Consider the following 27,244-nt stretch of genomic DNA (forward strand, 5'->3'; position numbering starts at 1 on the left):
ATGGGAGAAGCTCAAAAGGTACAGTGACCTGATCTGGAGGAACAGGATTTATAACCCCAACTTCAGTATTTGTTTGACACTAGGAACTATTTACAGGTGTTCGTGGCTCCAAAAGTGCGTTCGTATCACTATTTTACATGATTGGCAGCTGTTTAGATGCAGCTATTCTGTGTTGATTGGATTATCTAAATTGCTTGGCTTGTTATATGGCGCTGCTACGATGATCATACATCTAAATGGAATCTCTAATGCTCTTTGATGTACACTGAAGCACACATACATCGTAGTATCTGTCCCCTTGATCAAAATATTCAAAGTTTCAGCGTACGTCTCTTTTCTAAATGTAATTATTACAGACTGCTGGTGGGAGCTACAGAGCGGGAAGATACTGATGGATGGAGAATGGAGGGTGGGTGGGGCTAGAAGGCATGCGTGTGGTTGTATGTAGTGCCGTATGTAAGAGGAGCTTTGACCTCAAATCTGAAAGAGGTCAGCGGGATCAGTTTGCAGGTGTAAACCTGTAACCTCAGGATATCGTGTAGGATGTTTCAGAGTCTTTTAAGAAACCTCTTGTCATATATATTATTCTGGTTTTCATGCTTTTGTATTCCAAACTTAAACAATATGATATTTAAACATCCAATGACACATGATACAAGTCGTCTTCCACTGAAGAGAAGTCGACTCACTGAAGAGAAGTCGACTCTGCAAATGCTGAAGGATGCCGCGTGAATGCTGCAATACGTTGATGTTCTGCCCTTCCACACCTCCACCCTCCTGCCTTCACGCAGGGCTTACTCTCTGTCATTGAGCGACTGAAGGGATCCACAGAGCACGAGGTCAGGATAGTGCTGCTGGGGCTGGACAACGCCGGCAAGACCACCCTGCTGAAGAGCCTCGCCTCTGAGGATGTGAACACCATCACACCAACACAGGCCAGAGGAAGACATGTGTTAAAACTCACACACGCACACACACACACACACACACACGCACACACGCATCATGACCGTAAGTTAAGTCACTTACTGTACAGCATAATAAATCAAGAAGCACCACTGACTGATACGCTTGCAGATGATGTTTTTGTGCCCTTCATTTTAATTCAATCATCTCACCATGAACAGCTGAGACACTTTTTAACATCATTACCTGATGCCCATCATTACGTGTGTTTTAGATAAACAAGGTGCATCCACCAGAAACATATAGCCTCAATGTCACCACTCTTTAAAGATCAATTCGTCTGCTCTCAGTGAATCCGTGTGCAAAAACAGTGAAACGATGGCGGTCTTCTCTTTTATCAATGAAGCTTTTCAAAAGATATTCTTCGTATTTTAATGGCACTTTAACGCAGCATTATAAAAGGCAAGGGGATTGTATCTAATCTTGTGAGACCAGCTGCACCAGTGCATGCTGGCGCTCAAAGTAATGGGATTTAGTTGGCCTTTGGTTTTCTGACATGCTGTGAAATGAGATGAGTGGTCTGACAGTACACACACTATTACCACCAACCAGTAAAGTCATGATTTCAGGCTGTCCATCCTGTTAAATAGTTTGTTAATTTAACCGTTCATCAGTTGATGAACGGTTGATGATGAAATACCTTCCTGATTTGCATCCTCTCGACACCTTTTCTTAGAGCATCCTAACATTATCGTGAGCTTTTCTTTCATCATCCTCTTGTGATGTGAATATCTAATTCCCTTGCATTACTCTCACAAGACATAGAGCAGATGTAATGACAGGTCCCGGGCGAGTGTAACGGCTCATCAGCCACTCGGCAGCGAGGATGCTGCCCAGCATGACAAGTCACCACAAAGCTAAACCAGACCTGACACATAAACACACGCACACACACACACACACACACACCGCACTTGATCCTTCCAGTTATCCTTAGATTTGCTCCTCAGCTAGCCCTCGGGATAAAGTTGTTATACAACCTCGCTGACTGAAACAGAGGAGCTGCGTTATGAAAAACAGCGCTGGATTAACACAGTGACCACTTCCTTATGAAAGCCGAGAGCACATGATAGGTAATACTGAGTATCAGTGATTCATTTCATACACATGTGCTTTAGTACCCTGCCACTTGGTCAATTGCTTCATAACTATTTGCAAGACTTTCCAGGCGCTGCGTACTGGAATTGTGTTCAGTCACGTGCAGTATGTGCAGTGATGTGCAGTATAGTGACTCCAGCTTTGTGCTTCACTTCAGGGCTTCAACATAAAGAGTGTTGCCTCTCCTGGCATGAAACTCAATGTTTGGGACATTGGAGGACAGAGGAAGATCAGGCCCTTCTGGAAAAAGTATCTGGAAAACACAGACCTGTTGGTGAGTGACTAAACTTGATTCAAATCAATTCCACGCGAGCAGACATTTACTTCTGTATTTAGATACTCATTAGTGTTCACAAAGAGGTTGCTAGCCACCCTGAGGTCCACACAGCTCCTCACTGAAAATACACCACAAAAAGTATGTGAAGCAATACAAATCCACGACATTAAAGTGTAACATGTATGCCCAAATGAAGCACGATAATTATATCTTGATGGAAGGACTTGTTAGTAAAAACCTAATGTTGTAAAACTCCTTCAGGAGTTTGACATGTTGAGGCCAAAGAGAAAATCATCGATGCATTTTGCTGTGTTTAATTTTATTGTAACATACGTCTTCTTTCAGATTTATGTTATTGACAGTGCAGACAAGAAGCGGTTTGAGGAGACGGGACTGGTGAGCTTGATATCATTTCTGCTTCAACATATACATTTTGACAAGAACCCCAGCAAAACTACCGAAAGCTGATTACATTGACATATGTCAAAATAATTGTTTTGTTTTTAAAAACAAGTCAATTCTATGTGTGTGTGTGTGTGTGTGTGTGTGTGTGTGTGTGTGTGTGTGTGTGTGTGTGTGTGTGTGTGTGTGTGTGTGTGTGTGTGTGTGTGTGTGTGTGTGTGTGTGTGTGTGTGTGTGTGCAGGAGCTGTCCGAGCTGATTGAAGAGGAGAATCTAAAAGGTGTACCAGTGCTCGTCTTTGCCAATAAGCAGGATCTGGCCACAGCGTCACCGGCCAGTGAGATCGCTGAGGGCCTCAACCTCCACACGTACCGGGACCGCGAGTGGCAGATTCAGGCCTGCTCAGCTGTGTCTGGGGAGGGAGTTCAGGTCAGACCTAGTCCCAGCCTTGATTCATTTTCTGCTCTCCATATAAACGTGGTCTGAGATGCTTTAATGGAGACTGTATTTCTTTCAACAACCTCTTTTGACCTGCTTAATTTCATGGTGGATTTTCTATCTTCAAACTTCTTTTTATTTCTCCGACAGGATGGCATCAACTGGATTTGCAACAACATTGTGGATAGGAAGAAGTGAACCAGCGTCTGACCAGAGAGTCAAACAGAGAACCAGCATCACATAAGGGATGAAATAAAATATGTCAATTCATTTATTATCGACACACCTCAACTATGACAGATCCTGCTCCCCTCACAGATTTGAATCATAATTTTCATAATGTTTTTACAATTTGTGTCATTTTTATCAGCACTTATCAATCAAAATGAATGTTTTTGTCCCCTTATCCCGAGGATCCTTGTCTGGTGAATCCGTGTGCTTTCTTCAACACAAAGAAAACCAAGTGTGTAGCCATGTAGACCTGTTGGGGTTTGTAAGTTACATAGAAACCAGTTCAGTGCGAGTGTAAAGTGTGTGTGTGATTTGAGATTTTTGACAATAAAACAATTCGTCATATCTGCTATTTTGCTTTCTTGTTTTGAAATCTTATGTTGCCATCGGTAATCACATTTTGCATGAATACATCAAGCTTTCTTAAAATGTCAGCGAACGACGGGAAACACGTGAATGTGATTGTGAATGTCGACTCTTCCGGGAGTGACAGGGGAACAATTACACGCTGATCCACTCCTGCTCAGCTGTCAGCACGGTGACAAGCACTTACATTAGAGAGAGAGAGAGAGAGAGAGAGAGAGAGAGAGAGAGAGAGAGAGAGAGAGAGAGAGAGAGAGAGAGAGAGAGAGAGAGAGAGAGAGAGAGAGAGAGAGAGAGAGAGAGAGAGAAATTGAAAAGCAAGAGTGGGAGAGAGGAGGGTTCCCAACCACACACTCGCATGGCACAACAAGATATCAAATCTTCACGGCACAGCAGAGCAAACAGTGCAGGAAATTACACGTAGAGAGGCTGGCTAATTACAGAGAGACTTTCTCAAAATGTTTGTTTGATATGTTAATTCTGGGATGATTATGTAGCATGCAGTCTCTCTGGCAGCAATGTTGGAGCTTTATGGATCCCTTTTCACAGAGGTAGTCGACGATTCGACACATCTAATGTCCAGCTGTGAGCGCTGTTGTTCTCCCAGCAGAAAAACAAATGGTCCTCTTTTTGTGAGCAACTTTAAAGTGAAAACCTTCTTCACCTTCTGTTCTGGGATCTGCAATAAAGATCATTGATGAGACTCATCTCAGTCTTTGCCCACACACGGGTCATCTCCACTGGGACGACAGCGGTCAAAACCCCTCAAGACTTGAAGGCCTACACAGCCCTGTGGTCTGTCTCTGCATATCTGTCCTTTCGAGTGACCTTGGTGGATGCTAACGCCTCTATTCAGCCATTTTGGCTCTACTCTTCCATAGTTGTGTTCAATGGATCTTTTTGTTTCTATTGTCTCTGAGCTGTAATTAACCATCTGAAAGCACTCTACAATCACATCAGCTGGCGGGCTTTGTTCTGTGTTCTCCTCTACATGAAATGACGCAAATTAAGTTGTTTTTTGGTCGAGTATTTATGGGTTTTTTAAAAAACACAAACAGCTTCGCTGGTTTACTCGCTAAAATGAATGGTTATCTCCATGGCAACTAAAATTTGGTGCAAGTCCCAAAACATTTTTTTAGGCATCAACTTCTGTTTAGCGAGCACAGCGGGGGGGACGTCGGACCAATCACACCGTGGACTAAAGAATCATTGTGGCTGTGTGAAAGAGACCAGACGGCACAGGAGCGGGGCCGGTGGGGGAGCCTGCCGTGTGTTGTTCAGTGCTGCTTCTTACCAACTGGTGGCAGTGTTGGAGAGCCTGACTCATCTCAGGGCTGCTCTTTACAAATAACTCATTTCACCCAATCTAATTTCACTCATTTTGTTCCAACGCTCATCTGTCATCAAGCAGATGCTTTTATTGCACCGCTTCAGAAGAATATCACTGCAGATGTTTTTCTGTTGAAACGACGAGAGATGGTGATTTACATTGTAGCTTTAGTTCTGTACACGTTTCAAACTAATTTCACCGTAATCTGTTAACACCTATACGAATATCTCCATTTGTATACTTTAAGACACCTTCTCCTGAAGTGATGTGATGTCACTTCCATGCAAGTGGCCCCATCAGCCGGTGTTTCCGTGGCAACCCTCCGTGTTATTCCTGGTCCAGCAGCCACCTCTCTTCTTCAGTCCAGCGCTCCCTCTCTTGTCCTCCATTTCTTTTGATTTTCCCAAGCTCTGCTCATCAAAAGAAAGCCTGCTCAGAGAGACCGGACAACAACACAATCCAGGTACGAACAAAAGACACAGTCTGTGTTTGGATGTCAGTGAAAAAGATAATTAATCGGCTTAGAAGCAGCCGGTTAATTAGATATATTTATGTTGCCAAAATTGTGAAACTCATACAAAGTCATTATATGCTATTGTTTGTGTATGTTGCTTACTGCAGGTTGATTTATCATTACACATGATCAACTCCACTTGAACTAAAATCGCGACTGTATCTTATTGATGCGTGTGGTACACTAAACTAGAATACATTTTTCCCCTTAAAGCTTCAACAAAGTGTATCCTAGCCACTGAGGCCTCCCATCATGCCGGAAGTCGACCACATGCCCTCCATGAAGCCTCCTCCACCCAGTTTCAATGCTACCCTGACCACCTTGGCCCCCCCGATCGCCACCACACTGCTCCCATGGGAGGAGGTGCACATGCAGGTGCGCACCATCCTGATTGTCGTCATTTTTTGTGTCGCCTGCTTCCTGCTCCTGCTCGCCTTCTTCTACGCCTTCTGCTTTCATTGCTCCATCGGTTCATTGCCTAAAGACTCACACAAAGCCAACGGAGGCAGGGTAGCCCGCGAGGACACCACCTATAGGTGCAGTTCTACTGATAACCAGCCAGCGGGGAACATTGTCTGACTGGGACACTGGACCAGCTGATGTTTGACTGTCTATCTGTGATAGGATTACACTCTTCTTGCTCTGATGTAAGGATGTGTCGCAGCACCATCGGGCAGAAAGTCATTTGTCTCACTTAAAACAAAGGATGAAATCTGAGATGATGATTTATTCCTGTATTTGATCGATGATTGAACAGCAGCAGGGTTTTAACACAAGATAATTACAAAAAATACAGTTGTGGTGCATTTTGAAGCTAAAATACAAGGGCAGGTACATAACCATGCATTTCACGTGACAACACATAGACACAATAATAACATATGGAGAAATGTGTTCAATAAATGCAACCGTAAATGTGAGTTTGACTGCCAGTGCCTTTGAGTGACAAGACAAACAAAAACAAACGGATCCACGCACGGCTCAGCAGTCTGCCGGCTTTATTTTCACTGAGCTGACAAGCGTTTACATTGTGCCGTGGCTGTGTATTTGACGAGACTGATATCGAACAATGAATCCAGACGTGCCGGATGAAGGAGAGGGACGGAGGAGGGATTCAGAGGGATTTCTTCCGAGGATAAAATAAGATGTCAAATCTACAAGGTGCAGCAGAACCAACAGGAAATTACAGAGCTTGTGACCACTTCTTGGCAATAAAACATGTTGTGTATAAGTGTGAGGTTAATGATGATAGCTGTGATTTATTTCTGCAGAGTCAGAGCAAAATAAACACTGATGAACACCACGCAAGGCCACTAGAAAATTTCAAGCATTACAGACTGGGCCATGTACAAACAATACGTCATCAGAGATTGTCATGGCATCCCCACAAGGATGCCAAAATATCAGCAAAAATGGCATTCTTAACTAGCATTTAAGTGTTGTGTTCAAAAAGCTTTTTAGAAGCAGTGTTACAAATTAATTACTGGCTACAGCATCAGCTAGCATCTCTTCAGCATCTCTTCATGACAGAGCACGTGGCACTCTTGCTGGGGGAGTCACAGGAGCCGCCGGGGGAGTCACAGGAGCCGCCGGGGGAGTCCCTGATGTCTCCGGACAGACTCGGGGGAGTCCAGTTCCAGGTGAGCGTCCTGGAGGTCGTCCTGCAAGGCATCCGTATAGTGGGACTGGGGAAGGAGACTATCATTTAGTTACAAATTACAAAACAACAGGGGGAAAATCATCGTGACGGGTATGGATGGAAAAAAACAATTATAAGTTGAAGTTAAATCAGAGTCATTCAAAGTCTTGTCACCAATAATTCCCATTCACCTTCTGAACAGACGTCTCCTTCAGAGAATGGCCTGAAATCTCCATCTTGATACGATGAGAGCGAATAGACTTCACATCATCCTCGTCTCGCCCTGCCACCAGCGGGGGATCCTGGGGGCAAAAACTCAGGGAATCAGAGATGACGGTGATGATGATGATGGTGGTGGTGGTGGCAATGAAGCACATGAGAGTGTAAACCATTCAAGGCTGTCTTTGCTGAATTCTTACCACTCCCTCCTTCTCTCCTGTGGCCTCGGGGCGTGATAGGTTCACCTGACTGATGGTCTGGGTCTCAAACTGAGGACACGCAGCCTGAGCGTTCCCGTCTTTGTCCCTCTTTCCATTCAGCCAGTAGGTCTCAATTTCAACATTCCCCTAAAAATGGACAAAGAGAAAAATAAAAGTGAGAGTCAGGTTCGGAACATATATCCACAAATATTGAAAGGCATGTGCTCAAAGGCACAGTTACTGTTACTGAGTGGAGTACAATGGCAGGTTCCAATATTCAGAATACCCTGATGAAAAATGAGTTGCTCTTGCTTTTCTGAGATTGCCGCCTGTAGTCGGCTGCCTTAGAAACCTTTGGGAGTTTTGGGCTTTATCACTGACTGTACAGCCTCAAAGTCAGACCCAGTGATAAAACACACTGGTTATTCAACAAGCAAGCTGCAATTACCAGCTCTAAACATTACGTACTGACTCACCGGAGTCAAAACATTGTGAGTAATTATTATTTCATATTGTTCAAAGATTCAGAAATGTTTATTATGTCTGATTGCTGATACACAAAATACTCGCAAATTACAGTCTCAAAGTTGAGTCTCAAATTTGCGTGTAATAGTGTGCAGATATCATGTATTTACTTTTAATTGGAGGCGTTCAGACCGCTCTGAGCCACATCATCACTGTGTGTTGATGTTCAACACCAAATCATATCAATTATATGTTGCCATAGTGGCTGAGTGAAGGTAATTAATGTGTTGAGCGTAGTTGTGTTGGCAACCGTTTGGGGCCCTAACCTTGATGGTAATGGTGCCCCTCCTTTCAAAAATAAAGTGACTTCCTTTCAGGTGCTCGTAGGTGGCGCTGCTGAGCTGAATCTGCATCTCCTGAATGAGATAAAGGAAGACCAGGCATTTACAACAAAAGCACAGAGAGCTCTTACTTAAGTCGTCATATATACAGACTTAGCTTCCCCACCTTTCCATTGCTCTCCATGGCTGACGCAGTGTGGACTGTGTCACCGTGCAGACCGTAACGTGGCATCTTATGTCCCACCACACCTGCCACAACCATCCCAGAGTGGATGCCTGCGACCAGAACAACACCTTACTTCACTCAGTCAAACACCGTACACACAGAAATATGTCCCCACGCGTTCTACCCACCGACACGAATCTGTATGTGGTTGCCATTAGAGGGGTCTTTCAGGTGATTTATGGAGCGCACCATGTCCAGGGCCATGTCACAAATGTTGTGAGCGTGAAACGTCGTCTTCTCCGGCGTCCCGGCCACCACCATGTAGGCATCTCCAATGGTCTCGACCTGGAAACGAGAGGAACAGCAGCTCTCGTGCAGCAGCACTTTGTAGATAAAGTAGGCCCATATCAGACTACGGGAGATTCAAACACAAACCTTGAAGACGCGGTGCTTCTCGCTGAGCGTGTCAAACAGCGTGTACATGGTGTTTAGCATGGAGACCACCTGCATCGGAGTGATGTGGCTGCAAATGCGCGTAAATCCCACGACATCGCTGAAAAGAATGGTCACATCTGGGAACACCTGGGAGAAAAGAGATAGGGGTGTTGATGAGTATGCATGTTGATACACTGCACACACACACACACACACACACACACACACACACACACTAGTCAGGCCTTCATAGGCCATATCTTGTGACCACAATGTTATGCACCATCAGGAAGTCACTCTCAATTTACCTGGATTTTACTCCAGCAGAGACTCTCCAATAGAAACATTTGTATGAATGTGTGTGCGTGTGTGTGTGTGTGTGTGTGTGTGTGTGTGTGTGTGTGTGTGTGCGTGTGTTTGTTTGTGTGTGTGTGTGTGTGTTTAGGTATCTGTCACTATCTACATTGAGCAAGGAAAAAACTTATAGAACTAGCAGATGATTGATAGATGTGTTTCAGTGCACATTCATGATTTACTTGAGAAGACTAATATGTCTGTATTTGTCTCTTGTATGATAAATATGAAGCTATACAGCTTCAGCTTAGTTTCACTTCTGTTGTTTTTTGGTGCTTTAGGTGTTAAACTATAGTGGCATATATATATATATATATATATATATATATATACAGTATGATACAATCCTGACCTCGCAAGTGTTCACAGCCGGCTCTCCTTTGCGCAGCCTCTCGGCCACTGGCTTGGGAATCATCCTGTATAGGAGGTCATCCGTCTTCTTCATCTCATAGTCCAACATCTTCATGCTCTCCTCCAGCTTACTGGACTTCTTTTGCTCCTGCGCTCACAATGGCAAATAAAACAGAATAACACCGTAGGTTTGTGTCTGTTTCTTTCATCTCATGTCAGCGGGCGGTGAGCTGGGGCTGCCAGACTGAAAGAAGGGCTTCAGAGCAACTTTTGCAGAGTGACAAGTGAGCTGATCACACATGTAGAATGCAGCTGCATGTTGGCAGAGTGTACCTGTACGAGAGCTCTCTTCAGCTCCTCGGACTGCTGCGTGCCCGCCAGCACCAGGTCTCTGCTGGAGTCGTGCATGCTCAGGTCATTGATGTACAGGCCGGTCTTGAGCATAGCACTCAGACTCTCCATTCTAGACACACACACACACACACACACACACACACACACAGACCACACAGACAGTTACAGAGAAAAATGTCAAAAATACAAATTCTAACAATGATAATAACAATATACTAAAACACTGCATTTAGAAATAACAACAGCAGTGTCTACAGAAGTCTAACAATTAAAATACAGTGATTGTGAGCGATATTATTTTTAGTTTCCTACAGTATGAATAATGTAAGCAGTGCGATGTGGCATTGAACATTTGAGTCGTTTTGTCAATACAGGCATGAGGGCATTTACTTGCAAAACAAAATGTTTGAGAAGAGGCGGGGGATGTTTTGGTAATGTACTCTGAGGAAAACACTCTCAATTGCAAATGGGTTTCCATTAGGCTCACAAGAGCTGCACTGTCTGATTACAAGCTAATTAGCAGCTCATTTCATGCATGGTAAGTGCTGTTCGAATGGGCCCCTGATTTGATTCACTGCCCAGGCTTTTATTTCCAGCCTCCGAATTCAGTTTAGCTCTTGTAGCTTTTTAGAATGTTTTACTTTCCAACGGTAGCGTTTTATTAAATATCAGTGTCTATGATGTGTGTGTGTGCGTGCATGTGTGTGTGTGTGTGTGTGTGTGGGTGTGTTTGTGGGCCTTACACAGGGGTTCCCAGGAAGATGATGGACTCCCACTCTGGCATGTATCTCATTTGTCCTTTCAGTTTCAGGCAGCGGCTCCCATCGCCCAAGCTCTCCAACGCATGAGCGCTGTTACCGTCTAAAAGAGGAGCACGATGAAAAGCCAACAGGACAAACGTTTAGAAAGGTGTTTAGGTTACATTTCAGCTATAGGTAAAGACTGCACTGTGTTAACAATGCCATGCTAATGGGTTTGGCTGTTTATTATCGTTCAACTATTTGGGAAATACGCTTGTTTGCTTTTTTGTTAACAGTGATGAGAAGAACAGTAACACTCTCATATCTGCATGTTCAGTATGAAGCTGAAGCCAGCAGCTGTTTAGCGTAAGCTTAGCATTGAGACTGGAAACAGGGGAAACAGCAAACCTGACTCTTAAGGTAACGACACTGAATGGCTGTCACTGGGTTTTGTGCTGGACTACTTCTTGGGGGGGAGGAGTGACTTCCTGGTGTGTCCGCTGGTTGCCTGGCAGCCACACAGTGAACACAAGACTTCAGAAGGTAACTTTAGAAGCCTAGAGGGAGCCCCTCCCCCATGCCCCCCCCATGGCTCTTTTTCACTTTTGCTTTTCTACAACAAGGTATAAAATGTTTGTTTTTTTTTAAATGCAGCTTTGTTGCCTTTGAATAGAGCCATGCTAGCTGTTTCCCAACGTAATGCTAAGCTTAGCTAACCTGCTGCTGGCTACAGCTTCATATTGCAGTGGTATCAAACTCAACTCCCAAACTCCCAACAAGAATTATTTTGTATTCCAAATGTGTCTGTGTCTTTAATAGGTTTTATTTTGTCATTATCAGCAAGAATGCTCAGGTCTTGTCTTTTTAGAGAACAGAAAAGTCTTGACCTTTGTAGTCACTTTCAATGATGGACTGGAAAGCCATGAGCTCCACATCTACGTCAGCCGTGCGATTGGCATTCTCATAGTCAGAATCTGTGGAAACAAACATGCTTAACTGTCAGAGCCATAAACATTCATATTCACACCCCCCAACCATGACAACCAGGGCTGGGATCAGATCCCCTAAATTCAATCAATTTAAGTTGAATCAAGACATCAAACAATTCCATTTCTGCAACTGCAAGACCTTCTAAACTCTCAACTTCCATTCCGCAGTGTTTTACTGCACACCTGCTATTTTTTATTTTATTCAATGAAACTGAAATTGAGCGTATCTTTCGCAACTAAAGGCAGGGAAATTGATCTGTCCACAAGCCAGCTAGTTGTGGCCCATCAGACACACGTGTTTGCTTACTCTGGACTTGGTTGTGAAGGTTCCTCTCTCTTTTCACAGGCTCCTTGGACATGATCTCAAACAGGTTGTTGGGGTGGGAGATGATCTGTGTATAGATTTCCAAGTCAGTATTATCAGCGCTCATCAGTGTGCCGTTCAAAACAGATGCATTGTGACTTATATGTGGAATGCTGTCATTAAACAGGGACATGTGAAGTGATGGCTGACATTGATCCAGATGAACTCCACTAGGGGGCGAGCCAGCAAGAAGGCATCAGTGATCATCTTCCCGTCCAGATCAGGGAAGACAGTGGACAAGCCCGAGCCAACGTTATGCACCACCATGTCCTCAAGAGTCAAACAATTGCAGTGATTTTATTTATTTCACGCTTCATTGCATTCATCAGGTGAGGTTAGGGATGTAACTCAAAGGGCTTACTTGTCTGAAGACAATGTTAAAGGGGAAGACCTCAAAGAAGAAGTCTGAGGTCATGGGCAGAATTTCTTGCTCCTCCTCATCCTCCTTCATGATGTACCGATAGGCTGAGTTGTCAAAGTTCAGCCTACACAAACACGCACAGATCAACATGTTTAGTGAAGTATACACTGCGGTGGAAGAAGTATTCTGTTCTTTTACTTCAGTTAAAGTTCCAACACAACACGGTAAAGAATACTCTGCTGCAAGTAAACTTGCATTAAAAGTACACAAGCATTATCAGGAAATTGTGTATTAATTCTTCAGTGACCGATATTATTAAGTATTTCTCATAATGTGTGTGTGTGTGTGTGTGTGTGGACCTCATTGTGACGTGGGAGTAGTCTCCGACCAACTGCTCAGACAGCACCTCCACATGGATGTCGGTGTCGTAGAACTGTTTCCCCATCTGCCTCAGCTGACCCATGGCGTAGTGCAGATAGCCTTTGCGCTTACTCCTGCCGGTCACAGAGAGAGACAATTGAATTCAATATCAGTCTGAAAGAAATGAATCACACAGCCTTCTCTCTCTGTTTGCCCTGTTCTTTGTGTCTGATGTGTGATAGTCTATCGATCTCCCTCCTGCTCCTGGTCTCAGACCTGTAGTGGAGGGTGACTCCAGTGGCGGACTCCTCCTGGCAGAAGAAGGTTGGAGGCTGCACTTTGGGGTAGCTGAAGCGCAGGTACTCGTGGAGATTATCAAGGCCATTCACAAAGTCACGAACATGACGGCCCAGCACCTGAAGGCAGAGACGGAGAGTGACAGCCGGGTCATGTCTTAGAAAGTTACTCTGTATGCATTCATATTTCACTACTTTTAAGGAGACGCTCCACTAATTTAACACCATCAGGGTTATTTTGGCTTGCACTTGAGGACCAAAAAGCTATGAAGGAGGAGCATTTTTTAAGCTTGAGCCATGCAATTGACGGCAAATCAGGATATCTTGCCCTTTGCTGCTGCCATTGTGACCACTCTTGACTGATTTGTACATGAGTTATATATTCCTTCACACAATACGATATATGAGACACAAAAAAAAAACTTTCACTGGCACAATAGCAGTTTTAAGGATACATAGCTCACTGGGTAGTGAATAATATTCTCACACATCGACCAAAAGACAACACAGCTCTGACAGTTTTGAGTCTGAGATCTCTTTTTTTCACCTTGAGGATCCTGTCATAGCCGTACTTCCCAACAAAGCCCAGGAAGTAGACACCCCAGGAGTTCATCAGCTCGTTGTAGGGCGTGCCTGTCACTCCACTGGCAGCCTTTGCAATACGGGGAATCACACTCTCACTGTACACCTGCAGACACACACACACACACACACACACACACACACACACACACACGTATATATATATAGACCTTAAATATAAAAGTATTTCTCTTGACATCAGGACTACGAAGCTCAGACAGAGTGACAAAAACTGCAGACAGATTGACTTGGATTCACACCGACAGCGCGGCCTTCACACATATATTACCATTCAGTGCACACACGCAGAATGATACCATTCATCTCAGAAACCGTACCTGGTGGGTGACAAAAGAGTGTAACCTGACATCTGCTCGCTCTCTGACCAGCTGCCACACATCATCTCCGTACGACTCTTTGATGAAGTCGTGAAGACTCTCACACAGCAGCCCGTACATTCTGACTCTCTGGATTGGAGCTCAAACCGAGCAAGACGGCTCCCCAACTGATTGACTTCCAACAGCCCTCCCAAAGGCCCCTGCAAGCGAGTAAGAAAAGTTCAGAACGATGACTCTGTCAGTGCTGCAAGCTGAATTTCAATGCATTTAGCTTTCAGCGTGAAGCTATAAAAAGCCATAAACTGAATATTCTTGCCTATCAACACTATCTGTGGAGTTTTGAACTCCCTCAGACATGCAATTGACAAGCTAGCCAGTTAAGGTTTCATCTGAAGGCCAACAGGGCAAACGGTTTTGAAGGTGCTATAGTCACACAAGCCCTTGAGTCTGAATGGGCCTCTTTTGTTCTTGTGTCAGCTTGTCAGCGCCTGGTGGCTGTGCGCCTCTCTCTATGTGACATGAACACACTGCACCTCTCAAACACAGATGACACCAGTCCCAAGAACTTGTCCCGTTTACATAATCTTGTTACTGTCCTTTTCAAGAAAAAACACTGAATTATCAATACACCACTGTCATAAAACCCCTTATTTGTAAAGGATTGCAATAAGATACAGGTTGGAATAAAATGGAAGTGACAGATTGATTCAAAACACCAAGGCTCAGTGTGCTACATTGCCATACAAAAGCTTTTTACATGTTTAAAGGAGGCTGCGATCCTTCTGTGGTTTCTTTTCAACAAGCACATTTGCTTTTTTTTACTGAACCAACACTCTTCAATAAACCTTTAATGGCCAGCAACTATTCAACTTCTATTGTGTGTCTGAAGATTTATTTCTGTGACTCAGGATGACTCCACATTTTCTTTCAGATGCCTGGGAGGCTTCCCACTGGAGGGGATAGTGGTGGTGCTGTGGAGCAGTGCAGGTGCAAAATCAATATCCAATCTCAACAGGGATAAGGAAAATGGTTGTTTTTTTCCTTCCAGGCTCCTGCTGAGCTCAATGAATCAATTTGTCGGGGGGAAAAGCTGCTCGATAAAGACTAACCTGACTTCAAAAAGGCCAACTAAATAGAAAGTTAAAGGGCATTTTTCTAGTGTCATGCAAAATGTGAGTTCATGCAGGATTCACAACTCTTAGCAGTTGGTAACCCAAGGAGCATATGATAAGAAAACAGCAAACACACTGAGTTATTGATTGCCATATTTTACACTGCGGAATAACTGAGGTATGTAGAATGCCCAAAACTCTCACCAGTGTGAAGGAAAAGGGAGTCGAAGGTTTAACCTTTGACCCTAAACTTCTAAACCGAATCACATCGTCTGATCGCAGTGACCTCGTCAATTTCACAGCAGCGCTTGTAAAACTGTGTGGAAAACACATGGCAGGTGTGTTTGAAAGCAACTAAGTATATGTGGCAGGGTAGTTACGAAGTGCTTCACAGAAGGGGGGAATAGACATTGTGTTTGTGTGTGTCTATGTTTACACTTGAGAGCTTGGCCTCTTGGCCTCTCTGAGAGCTCAGTGTCCCTGTCTGGACAGCAGCTGTTATCACACACACATACACACACACACACAGAGGGGATCAGATTTTTTTATTATCAAAGCGGCTCGAGGTCAGGATGTGAATCTTTATACTTGCCTCTTCCCCTTAATCGCCCTTTATGGCCCCCCTAAAAACTCCCTCCATCCATCCTCACGTTCATATCCCTCTGCTAAAATAACCCATGAGGTAAGCACCCGAGGCATCCCGAGGTGGGTTTTATACCGGCTGCTCCTCCCCTGGAGAGTCCGAGTGGAGCGTGGAGGCATCCCAGCTCCAATACGGGATAAACCACACGGCCATCCAGACCAGCTCCAACACTCGGCATACAGGCCGGCCGGAGACACAGGTAAGGGCCGAGGTGACGGGAATGCGCGGTTTTAAAAACAGTCAAAATAAGCAGTGACAGACGGCGCTGCTTCCAATCTGACTGAAAGGAGAATAAAGCTTCCAGGTCCTTAAATGAACTGTATGTACATTTCTATGATGCTGGAGAGCCAGCTGAGACAGCTTTCATATTTAAACATGCATTTGGGTTTTACTGCAATGTGACACATGTAAATCATGAAACTAATGGAAAAAATGACAATGCACATAAGTAGCAAATATTCATTTTAAGTTTAGAAACTTAATCAAGATAACAGCTAAGGATTTGTCTGGACCCTTGAAGTCGAAGCACATGACCGGAGTAATTTAGTCATGCCCTAAATATAACTTATACTTTAGGACTTGTATTTTATAATATAGAAATGTGTTTTTCACTAAAAATGAAGTCCTACTAAAAGAGATTTGCAGTGGTAAATGATATATTAAAGGTGGTATATTAAACTAGGAGAATAAAAACAAACAAAAATCCTGAACAATAATTATTCACATGTCCATTAGAGGAAGATGATGATGATGATGATGATGCAGCCAGGCCTGGATGACGTGACTAAGCAGAGGATGTTGCAGGCTCAGGCTCTGTGTAAGGAGGCCAGGGGAGGTAAGTGCGGATGGGTTGAGATGCATTGATTTGATATCAGATTCCAGTCTGTGTCAGTACCGAACTCACATACACATAATATTTAGAACTAAACTGACGAACGTGGTAGTTTACACACTGGTGAACATATCTTTAAGAGATCGGTATGCTCCCGTGTATATACGTTCAAACTGCCATAGTGTGTGATCGCAAGCCGAGGCTGTCAGATGAGCCAAACGTCAAATGTCTGGGCACACATACGATGATGTACTGTACATGCAAACCAGGAGTGCCAGTGTGCTGTTGAAATTCTCCAAACATTCGTGCAGGGACCATCCCAGTTTGTTTTCTAACACTATCCTCCAGCTAGGCTTTGAAAACCAAGTCCCCTAAACTCAGCAGAATGTGACTCCCACCGCTGAATTTCTTACGCAGGCCGATCAAAGGCAGCTCCTCAAGGGTGGCACATGCTCAGACTTTCCCTGACACTTTTCATGTGTGAAAAAGAGTGCCATCCGCTCTTCCATGAGTCTTTCATCCAAAGATTTTATTTTTATGCCATGTTACCCATGCAACCCTGGTCCACAACAAACATTACACACCCCTTGGCATCCTCTCGTGGCTATTTCAGGCACTCCGCCGTGCCACGATACAACACGAGAAGAGACCCTGAGCTGTGTGGATACCAACTTAGTGATGCTGCACACGCTTTTTGTTTTTTTTAATCAGTGCCCCTCAGCTGTTTAAAGTTGACAGAAACAAGAAGATCAGACACGTTAGGATTTGCCAAGGGTCCTTATTAGTCTGTGTATTTTTCCTTCTCTTTCCAAATGTCTGGAAGTTGCTGTTATCATAGATATTGCCTTTGCACTAACAACTAAATGTCATGATGTATTTATGCAGGGCTGGAACCACCTAACCTGATGCCATGCCACACAGCTTAAGAAACCTGCGGCAAACTGATTTCTGTACTCTGATCCTGCCATTTTGAAAATGCATAAGGATGTTACATTGAATGACTTATTAAAGTACCTCCATTTGTCTGTGGTGTTGTGCCAGAGGGTCTGAACCTCGGGAGGAAGATCAGCATCCCAAAGGACGTGATGATGGAGGAGCTCAACCTGCCGTCTAATCGAGGCTCTCGCATGTTTCAGGAGAGACAGAAGAGGGTGGAGAGGTTCACACTGGAGAACATGGCTAACGATGCCTACAACGCCAACACTGTAAGGAACTGAGAGAAGGCACACAATGACTCCTATCCACTGACCTTACTGTAACCTACGCCCCCACAGTAACGTACCTGTGTTTCTGACCTCACAATTTAGTTTTGCAACTGATAAAACCCAGTTTCTGAAAATCGACCCTCTTTGTCGAAATTCTACACGCAAAAACATAAACACACAATGCAAATGATCTTATATCTCTTGCAAAAGCTAACACGTCAAGTCAAAACGATATGAACTCTTCTTAAAATGGAATTTTTGCTTGATAGCTATTTCCACATGAAAACACTCATGTGCTTTAGTATAACACACTATTTTCTCAAGGTTTGTTTTTTAAATTTCATTTGTAGCATGCTGTAAATATAGATCATGAACACACGTGCAATTTGTTCATTCTCATTACTCATATTCACAACAGTATCAGTCACAATGACTTTTAATGGCGATGACATAAACATAGTTATCGCATTGTAAATTGGCATCCCTTGTTCAGCAGACCTGAATCCTGTTGATGGTGTTCAAGCGCTGATTGCTAAGTGAAAAGAAAGAATCCAGAGTGTCTCTCTCTGAGCACAAATATAATTGCACAAATGTGACATTATTCATATTACATTTCTCCTATACCCAACATATGCACTTTAACATTTTCATACTTACATTACATGTATTCATTTATTTTCATCATACAAATTGTATCCTTTAAGTTTCTTTTTTGAGTATGTGACAAATACATTGTTCAATCTATACATCTAGTTGTATCCGTTTCCCAGGTCCATCCAGAGGCCTTTCCTCCCACACAGATCTTCGCTGAGCCACAGGGAGAAAAAGAGAACCAGGCTTTCTCCATCCCTGGTAAGCACAGCCTGGTCGTGAACCTCCAGAAGACTGTAGCAAAGAAGGGCAGTCCAGACGTCCTCGCTCCAGGTAAATCTTAAGAGATGGTGGAGGGAAGCCACAGACTGCCACAATGCATGGACACTGTGTCTCGCTTTCATCCGACAGTGTTAACGTTTCATGAGAAAGCTGTATTGAGCAAATAAATTAGTTTTCTTCCCGTCAGTGCCAGGAGAGTTGGCAGCTTGCAGAAAGTGGTGATGTGATCATCTTTTGTAAGTGCTGTTGTGTATTGGTCCTGACAGAAGGCACTGCTTATACGATCTGACTGACAGTGAGCTGAGCTCTGTTTATTATCGGGGATTCACACCGAGATCTAATTACCGGTACTGTAGGTTCTGTTGTTGACATGAGTGACATCAAAGAGATTTTTTTGTATTATTTAATGGGTATTAATTTCCAGGAATAAAAGACGATCCATTTTTCTGAACAAAGGGGGGGTTTTATTCAGCTTACACTGAATTTAAAGGGAAAGAAACCTCAAAATGCAATAAAGCTTTCACTTTACCCATAGCTGTCACTGTTAATCAATGACATTCGACTTGATTCTGTCAGGATATTCTGGCCCCCTGAAGGATATTCCTCATGAGAAATTCAACACAACAGTCATCCCCAAATCCTACAGCTCCCCATGGAGCCAATCCTTGGGAGACAACATAGACCTCCTGGAAGCCCTCCGCACACAGCTGCCCCAGCTCCCACAAAGACAACAGCCTTCCAACTACAGGAGCTTCAACAGGTACATCTGCCTGTCCACATCTGCTGCAAACTTCACCCACATAAATCCTGATTCGTTAAACCCTGGTCAGCTGGAAGCACAGGTGACCCATCTTCAAATAGACCCACAAATGACCTCACCACGTAATCCATCACAATCAGCACTTCACCTCGGCTGCACTCCATGTTTCCAGTTTGAAAATGAATATCTGGCTTGCACCTCCTTGGAGTGTGGCTGTGTGACGGCTATTTTGAACACCGGCTCTTGAAAGATGACCCACTTGGGGGATGCTGGCTTTTAATACCACCTCACAAGACATATTTATTACGCACGGAAGGGAATCTATTTTCTTGCGGCACACAAGGAATTGCGTCACACAAGCGAGGCAGTACAAAGGTTAGGGTTGGGCAGATGGAGAATATATGAAAGACAAACTCAGACTTTACTCAATTACGGCCGTCAATCACTGTTTTCTGCCAGCCAGTCTGAACCTGTCGAGGGATCCGTTTACGCCCTTCAGATAATTCTGAAATTGTGAAGCCTTAATTAAACCTCAACTGTCAGAGCAGCTACACAAGTAGAAAGAGTTCACCACACACAAGTTGACTCAAGCTGAATCCAAGGTGACTTTTCTTCTGTCAGCAAGACCAGTTCAAATCAGATGACCAGACTGGGTATCATTTAGCATTTAAACGCCCCCCTGCCCCAAGCAGTACGATACCTCGGGTCATATTCTGCAAACCCCGTGAGATAACGCATTCAGCTCTAAGTGACATCCTCTCTGTCCCTCAGATCTGCCATGCCATTCTGCGGCACTGCGGTCAGCGAGAGGGCGATCCCAGTGATTGGCTTCGAGGCGGTGGAATCCCAGAAGCTGCCCGGCATCGCTCTGGGCCGCATGTGTCCACAGACCAACTTCAACAGAGCACCCAGGGGATGGGGTATTGATTACAATCCTGAATCTAATGAACTATAAAAAGGGGGCTGATCCACTAAAGAACCGACCCTATATGCTTGCTGCTCTCTTCCAACAATGATGATCCCTCTGCTAATCAGTGGGCACTGCAGGAGGAAGAGAAAACCACTCCTGCACGATAGTTAAAGTGGTTTGCTACTGCGGAGAGGTTTGACCAGATGAGCTAAACTCCAAAGACTGCTGAATCATTTCGTTAGCGCAGTAGAGGCCACCAGTGCTGTCACAGGTTGAACAGCTTGCTTTCCTTTTGTTACATGTATAGTATCTGATCCCATCAATGTCAATACCTGACAACCTTCTTTTCCAACTCCCAGTCTTCATCTGATAAGTGTCACACTGACTTTACATCTTTTCCCCATTTGTCTCCTGTTACGTGTGAGAGCAATAGGCGATAACCCTGCCCTTAAACAACACAATGAGTAATGACAAATATGTACGCTGCAATGATCAATGACAAAATTGCATAATTTTAATGACGAGTAAAAAGAACATTCAAAGAAAGCCTTACAATAAACAAAGTCATTATGCTGGATGATATTAACATTGTGTCAAATAAAAAAGAAACTGAAAATGAAGATTTAAAAAATGCTGCTCAGGATTCTTATCCGTGTTGCACAATGAGACAAATACAGGTTTGACTGACAGTATACCTTTCTATATGTACAACGCTCCAGCCACAGGAGCCTTCAAAAACTATATGGCTCTGATCACATTGGTCAGTACTCTCAAGTCTGCCGAAGCCACTCTGGTACGTTTTAACTGCGACTAGTGACAAAGTCGCCTTGTGATATCTTGGTTCTCGTCTCTCCGGACACTGATGGTGCTGGTTCATTTCATTCACTGCAGGTGGCCTAATTAAATCAATGTTATCCAGTAGGACATAACTGTTTTCTCCCAGAAGTAGTCTGCAGGCCCACTGAAAGCACCGGACCGGGTCCGACGTAAGGAAAACAATGACACCTAGTCGCAGTAGAACTTCTCTCCAGCAGCTATTCGCCATGACGAGAGCCATGTGCAGCATGGGCCCCCATGCGCTGAGGATCCTGAGAGGGGTAGTGGATCTGACCAGGAGGTCTCATGCTCATTGGAGGGGGCATAGGTGGAGCCATGTGACCCATGGGGTGAAACATTGGAGGGCCAAAACCTGTTTGAGCAGATGAAAAAGAAAGAAATACAGTATTAGGCATATATATTCTCAGTGTTTAAATAATTTATGTTATATAAATAAATTCTTTGCTCATATAAACGGTGTAAACGTATAAAACAGATCAGCATTATTCTTAGTGAGCATTGTATATTTGACATGTTACGGGTTGGATGAGAGCTTACCTGGAGGAGGCGGGTTGATGCCTGGAGGTGGAGGCAGAGCAATGTTCAGGACTGCAGGAGAGGTGCCGGGGTCCAGGTTGAAGTAGTTTGCAGGAGCTTCTTCATCCAAAGCTGGTGGTGGAGGGAGAGCTACAGCACAAAGAAAAATAGAATTTAAGAAACTAAATGACGAATACATTTCAGCACTATTTATTTCCGCTAGCAATCATTTCCTAGTATATGCAAGACCAGAAAGAGCAGGAAAACTCATGACACTACATTGACATTACAGACTGCGTCACTATGAGTACACACAGCAATCCTAAACCTCCTTGTGTGTGCAGACTCACCTCCGGGCAGTCCAGGTACAGGATCCAGTCTGGTGCCCATCTCACTGATGCCATCTTTGATGCCCTCCTTCCCTCTTGCTGCCTGAGACCTACAACAACAAACAATACAAAGTTATACTGTATGTAATAATCACCTCACTTACTTTGTTTAACACCACTGAACAGTGTGAATGAAAAGAAAGGTGCCCTGCACACATTCTTTACCATTAAGCTCTTTTACAGCGTCTGATAATATATTAAAAAGCACTGCAGTCAGTAGTTTTGACTGTCATGGTAGCATGCGTGTTTTAAAGTAACAGCCTGGAACTGTTACAGTCAAACACATGTTCTCTGGACATCAAGCGTTTCATCAGCAAATTATCACTATAAATCTTCACTATCTCCTCCCATGCTGCTCCAGTAACTGTATGAAAGCCAAGAGATCAGATAGCAGGATGAGGTCTCTCTGGTTGCATCTACAGACTGCATGAGCAAGTGTCTGGAGGTTAGGTTGGGGATAAGCGCCCGTATGATTGACTTTTACCTTCTTGATTCGATTCTTACCTTCCCCACTTGACAGTGAGCCTGCGTCCATTAATGATGAGTTTGTTGAAGGACTTCTCAGCAGCCATTTCAGCTGCCTGCCGAGTGGCAAACTGGATGAAGGCACACTGCTGCCTCTGGACTATGGTAATGGTGCGAATCTCACCGAACTGGTAGAAGTGACTCCTGCAATAAAACAGACGAATGTCCAATCGATCAAAAACACTGGAAGTTGGAAGGTTTAAAACTGTACCATCAGTCCTTTTATGACGATGAACATTCTACTATATTTCCAAAATGAGTAAACCCCGCCCTCAGAGGGTTGTACAGCTGTATTTAGAGGGGAAAGAATTCTTACTTCAGCTCTCCATCAGTGACGGTATCTCCCAAACCCCCGATGTAGAGGGTGGAGATAGACTTGTCGTCGGGTGGGTCCAGTCGGGGCATAGTTGAGGCCCGTTTCAGCAGCTTGTCTGCTACTGGGTCATTGATGCCGTAGTAACGGTCTTTGATGTTCTGGTCGGCTAGAGGGTCATCGGGATCTGTGGGCTTCTCGTGCCTGTGTAAAGGACAACAGTAAGTGAACCACAAGAACAAACCAATTTCTATATTCCCTTTGGTAATAGGTAATTAATAAATAATGTCAAAGTCATACATAAAAAAACAAGAAAATGCAGCTGCTTTTCATGAAGTGGCACTCACCTATAGGGACACTCCTCCCCTCTCTTACACTCCCCCTTCACCCAGAAGGAGCAGATGTGCGGCCGGTTCCTCTTGTAGTATGGAGTGGTCCGGGCCAGTTTCAGCAGCATATCACTCGAGCTGGGCGCTTTACCCAACTGGCCCACTGGCTGTGTGCCATCGGTATTGGCTATCTAGTAACACAGAGAACAAACTAAGCACAAAGGATTGACAAAAAAAGCATGTCCTGTAAACCGTTCCTATTCTGTAAGAAACAGAAATTCTTGAAATACACATATTGGACCAGATACTATTTAAAGGACTTGAAATTGAGGACGAAGAATTCAGTGTTAATTTTAGCTTTTGTAGCTGTATCACAACAAACAGAACACACATTTTTGTCTGCATCAGAAAGCAATGTTACCTCTCTCTCCATGTTCTGTGTGTAGTACTCCTTGTTCACATCTGACTTGGGAACCTCATCTTTTACTGAGAGCCCAGTGTCTCTGACCTGAATAGGCAAACCTGTGAAACACAAGGTGTGACAAGAGGGTAAAACAAACTTCTACTTTAAAAAGAAAATGTACACAGGCCAAATGACGATTACAAATTACAAGGAGTTAGTTGCAGAGACTCACCATACTCCAGGTCCAGCAGACATGTCTGACAAACATTCTTCATTTTACTGCAGGTCTGACAGACCTCCGTCTTCTTGAAGCGCATTCGTGTCCCCGGACACCATCGGAACACAGTAAACGGCCGCGCACAAATCTGACGGGCACAGAAAGAAAAGAAATGAATACATACGTTAACTTGTAATATAGTGTCACAGGTTTAATCTAAACTTTGCTGTGAACTGCATAACAAAGACTTAATATATTATTGCAAAACATACCTTGCATTCTTTACCATACTTCTCCTTAGTCTATAAAACAAAGCATGAACACATTTGAGCCTGCACACTGATTGGTTATCAACACAAGAAAATATCATCCAAATCATGATGCACAGTGAGTAAACTCACCATACGGATGTAAGGGTTTTCTCCTAAACATGTCTGACACAGAATTGGAAAATCCTGAAAGAAAAAAGGAAAACATATTCATTTAAGACCAAGAATCATATCTGTTATTCATCCAACAGTCCTCTGATGCATTAAATTCTGCTTCACTTTTTGCCGTGGGCACCTTGGCAATGTTGCACGTGTGAATACAGGGCGAATGGGACTCGCTCACTTCTACTTTGCCATCTGTCGAAGGATGCAGTTTCAATCTTAGGTGCTAGCTGATGAAAATGACCTCTTCTTAATCCATGCCACTGACAGCATCAGCCAACCACCGAAATATAAGCAGCTCATGTGGCTCAAACGTCAACTAAAGTATAGTGTTGCAAAGTTTATTCTGCTGGGTTAATAAAAACATTGGCCAGAGGTTCTGTTGTGTCATGGCTCGGGAGAGCCTCATATAGTAGGGTTACAGACCTTTTAAGAGGATCCAAAATACTGTTGCTTAATGCACAAATAGTATAATAAATGGTTAAGATTTTGGTAGATATTACAACAACTATTTTGCTCATATGCATAGTTACATCAGTTCGTTTTACACTACAATGACTAGAATCAAGCACGGTTACAATATTGCTGTGTATGAAGAACTGTGTATAGCACTGTTTGTAACACAGAGCACATTTCTTCTGATGTTTCCATGAGTCGTAATAGAGTTGAGACCTGTCAGGCGAGCGGATTTGGCCCTTTCCTGTGAGCGCTTGCTAAGCTAACGTTAACAAAACGGTTCCAGCTTAATGACAAGAGTTTACAACCACCGAGGAGCTAGCAAATCCACAGACAACAACATTATGATGTGTCGGATTGTCTGGATTCCGCATAACCCGGAATGAACGGAAATGGAACTTGTTAGCGTTAACTGATATAATGCTATATATTATCGTTAGCCTGCTAGTGCTAGCCTCAACTAGCTCAGATAGCTAACTTTAGCACAAAACATGTTACGGTCAACCGTAAATCGAGTGCTTGTTGAGAGGCCACTCTTAGATGTTATTGTTCATAACATTTGGGTCCAGATGAAACTGTGATGTTGTGTGAATGAACGTTCATATTGTAGCCAATCGACGTTTTAGGAAGGCAGCAGCCACGCTTTTACTAGCTAGCGTTAGCTAACAGTAGCCTAGCTGGCTAGTTAGCTACTGAGCAAACCGGGGGAAATTGTGGCAAACTGGTAGATTTCATGGTCATGTTACTTCCCATACTTTAACTGGAAAATGCTGTGTTTTAGTTATACGCTCTGTACAGTAAACTATGTTGCCAATTTAACGTACCGCATCTTCCCAGTTCTGTCTATTGTAGGTGTTGGATCCTAGGGACGTCGCCATTTTGCAGAATGTGAGCCGTCGGACCACAATGCACCGCAGCAGAGAGCCACGTTTCACCTTAGGGTGTCGCCCTATTTCAATAAACTATCAGACATAATCTAATGAAGAAAACGTAAAATATTAGAAGCAAATATGAATATTGGGAAAGTAGAAATACTTGATGTGTACCACAAGTAACTCTGACATCAACGGTGTATTTTTACTGTGGTAACTTTACATCTCACAATACACAGAGATATGGTGTGTATGGTAACATTTTACCTGATGCCACTTTACATTTCTACTCCACTACATTTCAGAATATAATGATTGTAAATTCCACACCAACACAATTATCTGATAGTTGTAGTTACTTTGTAGATTAGGATTTTGCACAAAGTATATCATCAGTTTATAAAATGTGATGTTCCATTTTGCTGATGATGCTTATGTACTTTTTTACTGGATTATAAAATTCGATTTTGAGGAATTTTACTTGTAATGGGAGTATTTTTACATTCTGGTTTACTGCTTTTAATTAAGGATGTGAGTGCTTTTTTCAATACTGTGTGAGCGAGCGAGCGAGTGAGAAAGAGAGACAGAAGGCTGAGTGCTGGTGTGTTTGAGCTTGTATAAGCCAATTGTGTGCACCACTTACAGTTTATATATCCACCTGTTCCAGTTCCGGTCAGGGTGTCTTTGCTCTGTGAAACTCCAATTAGCGAGGCATTGGATGTTTGAGATTACGGATGGGTGTTAAGCCCCTAATGTTTATTTAAGGTCAGGGTGAGGTTGTGGAGGAGTCAAAGGACAGGGGTTAGATCCAGGCCTGAAGAGCTGGCAAATATTGTATAGTGCAGCTTCCATTCAGGAGGTCAGAAAGGAAGTCTGCGGTACTTTTAGGCTACTTCCAAATAAAAAACATCTTCTCTTCGGTTATTGATGTCACAGTTAGATTCAGTGACTTCAAGGTATAATCAGTTTCATTGTGCTCATCGGCTAGGTAACACTGAGTATTGATCAACACATGCTCATGTGATCATATTTCAAGAGAAAGGGTTGAACTGAAATCCTCCTCCGCCTGTTTGCCTTGTATCCAGTTGCAGAGTCTGTGTCTTTCCTTGTGTTTAGTGGGACACCGAGGTAAAGTCATCGCCCTCTTTGTCTTAATGAGTCGTGTGACCCTCTCCTCTATCATGTGATGTGGATGAGACAGTCAAAGCTGTTTTGAAGGACAGCTTTGTCTTAGATTTAGCCATTCAGTAATCAAAATCACCATCCTCACGAGTCACAAGGTCAGGGGGACATATAGGTGTAGGATTACCTCACAGCTGCTCCGTGTTTCTTATCAACAACATATCTGTTGAAGTTATGTTCCTATGAGGTACGCTGTGACATTAGTTCTGATTTGTGCACAATGTATGTGTTGCCCTACAATGATGTTTATATTTCATACTCATTCAT

General features: G+C 43.6%; 3 protein-coding genes across 3 annotated transcripts; 2 read left to right on the forward strand and 1 right to left on the reverse strand.

Annotated features, from left to right (window-relative positions):
- arl3l1 (ADP ribosylation factor like GTPase 3, like 1) lies at nt 1–3,378 on the forward strand (the record flags this gene model as incomplete). The annotated part of the gene is made up of 6 exons (XM_079268570.1): nt 1–18; nt 792–935; nt 2,222–2,338; nt 2,687–2,737; nt 2,986–3,171; nt 3,331–3,378. 6 exons carry the CDS (start codon nt 1–3, stop codon nt 3,376–3,378), a joined length of 564 nt encoding a protein of 187 aa, XP_079124696.1.
- Nucleotides 3,379–15,965: 12,587 nt separating this feature from the next.
- On the forward strand, nt 15,966–20,848 carry LOC306777389 (myozenin-2-like). Its single transcript, XM_079268474.1, has 6 exons — nt 15,966–16,126; nt 16,665–16,762; nt 17,801–17,964; nt 18,735–18,888; nt 19,414–19,597; nt 20,369–20,848. The coding sequence occupies exons 2-6, from the start codon at nt 16,669–16,671 to the stop codon at nt 20,550–20,552; spliced, it is 780 nt and encodes a 259-aa protein (XP_079124600.1). The 5' UTR covers nt 15,966–16,126; nt 16,665–16,668; the 3' UTR covers nt 20,553–20,848.
- A 151-nt stretch (nt 20,849–20,999) lies between these two features.
- Nucleotides 21,000–25,807, reverse strand: rbm22 (RNA binding motif protein 22). The gene is made up of 11 exons (XM_079268473.1): nt 25,748–25,807; nt 24,438–24,491; nt 24,309–24,338; nt 24,052–24,184; nt 23,838–23,938; nt 23,435–23,607; nt 23,091–23,291; nt 22,754–22,918; nt 22,211–22,299; nt 21,882–22,010; nt 21,000–21,696 (listed from the first exon to the last, which is right to left on the reverse strand). Exons 1-11 carry the CDS (start codon nt 25,799–25,801, stop codon nt 21,542–21,544), a joined length of 1,284 nt encoding a protein of 427 aa, XP_079124599.1. The 5' UTR covers nt 25,802–25,807; the 3' UTR covers nt 21,000–21,541.
- Nucleotides 25,808–27,244: the final 1,437 nt, after the last annotated feature.

Source organism: Melanostigma gelatinosum (assembly GCF_949748355.1).
Source record: "Melanostigma gelatinosum genome assembly, chromosome: 5".
NCBI classification, from domain to species: Eukaryota; Metazoa; Chordata; class Actinopteri; order Perciformes; family Zoarcidae; genus Melanostigma; species Melanostigma gelatinosum.

Excerpts from the sequence above, each read along its gene's own strand:
- LOC306777389 (XM_079268474.1), top strand. The coding sequence starts at position 16,669 with ATGATGATGATGATGATGATGCAGCCAGGCCTGGATGACGTGACTAAG. Across the intron at positions 17,965-18,734 it reads ATGCCTACAACGCCAACACT|GTCCATCCAGAGGCCTTTCC; the intron begins GTAAGGAACTGA and ends TCCGTTTCCCAG. Across the intron at positions 18,889-19,413 it reads TCCAGACGTCCTCGCTCCAG|GATATTCTGGCCCCCTGAAG; the intron begins GTAAATCTTAAG and ends TGATTCTGTCAG.
- rbm22 (XM_079268473.1), bottom strand. The coding sequence starts at position 25,801 with ATGGCGACGTCCCTAGGATCCAACACCTACAATAGACAGAACTGGGAA. Across the intron at positions 24,492-25,747 it reads GACAGAACTGGGAAGATGCG|GATTTTCCAATTCTGTGTCA; the intron begins GTACGTTAAATT and ends TTTTTCTTTCAG. Across the intron at positions 23,292-23,434 it reads GGGGAGGAGTGTCCCTATAG|GCACGAGAAGCCCACAGATC; the intron begins GTGAGTGCCACT and ends TCCTTTACACAG.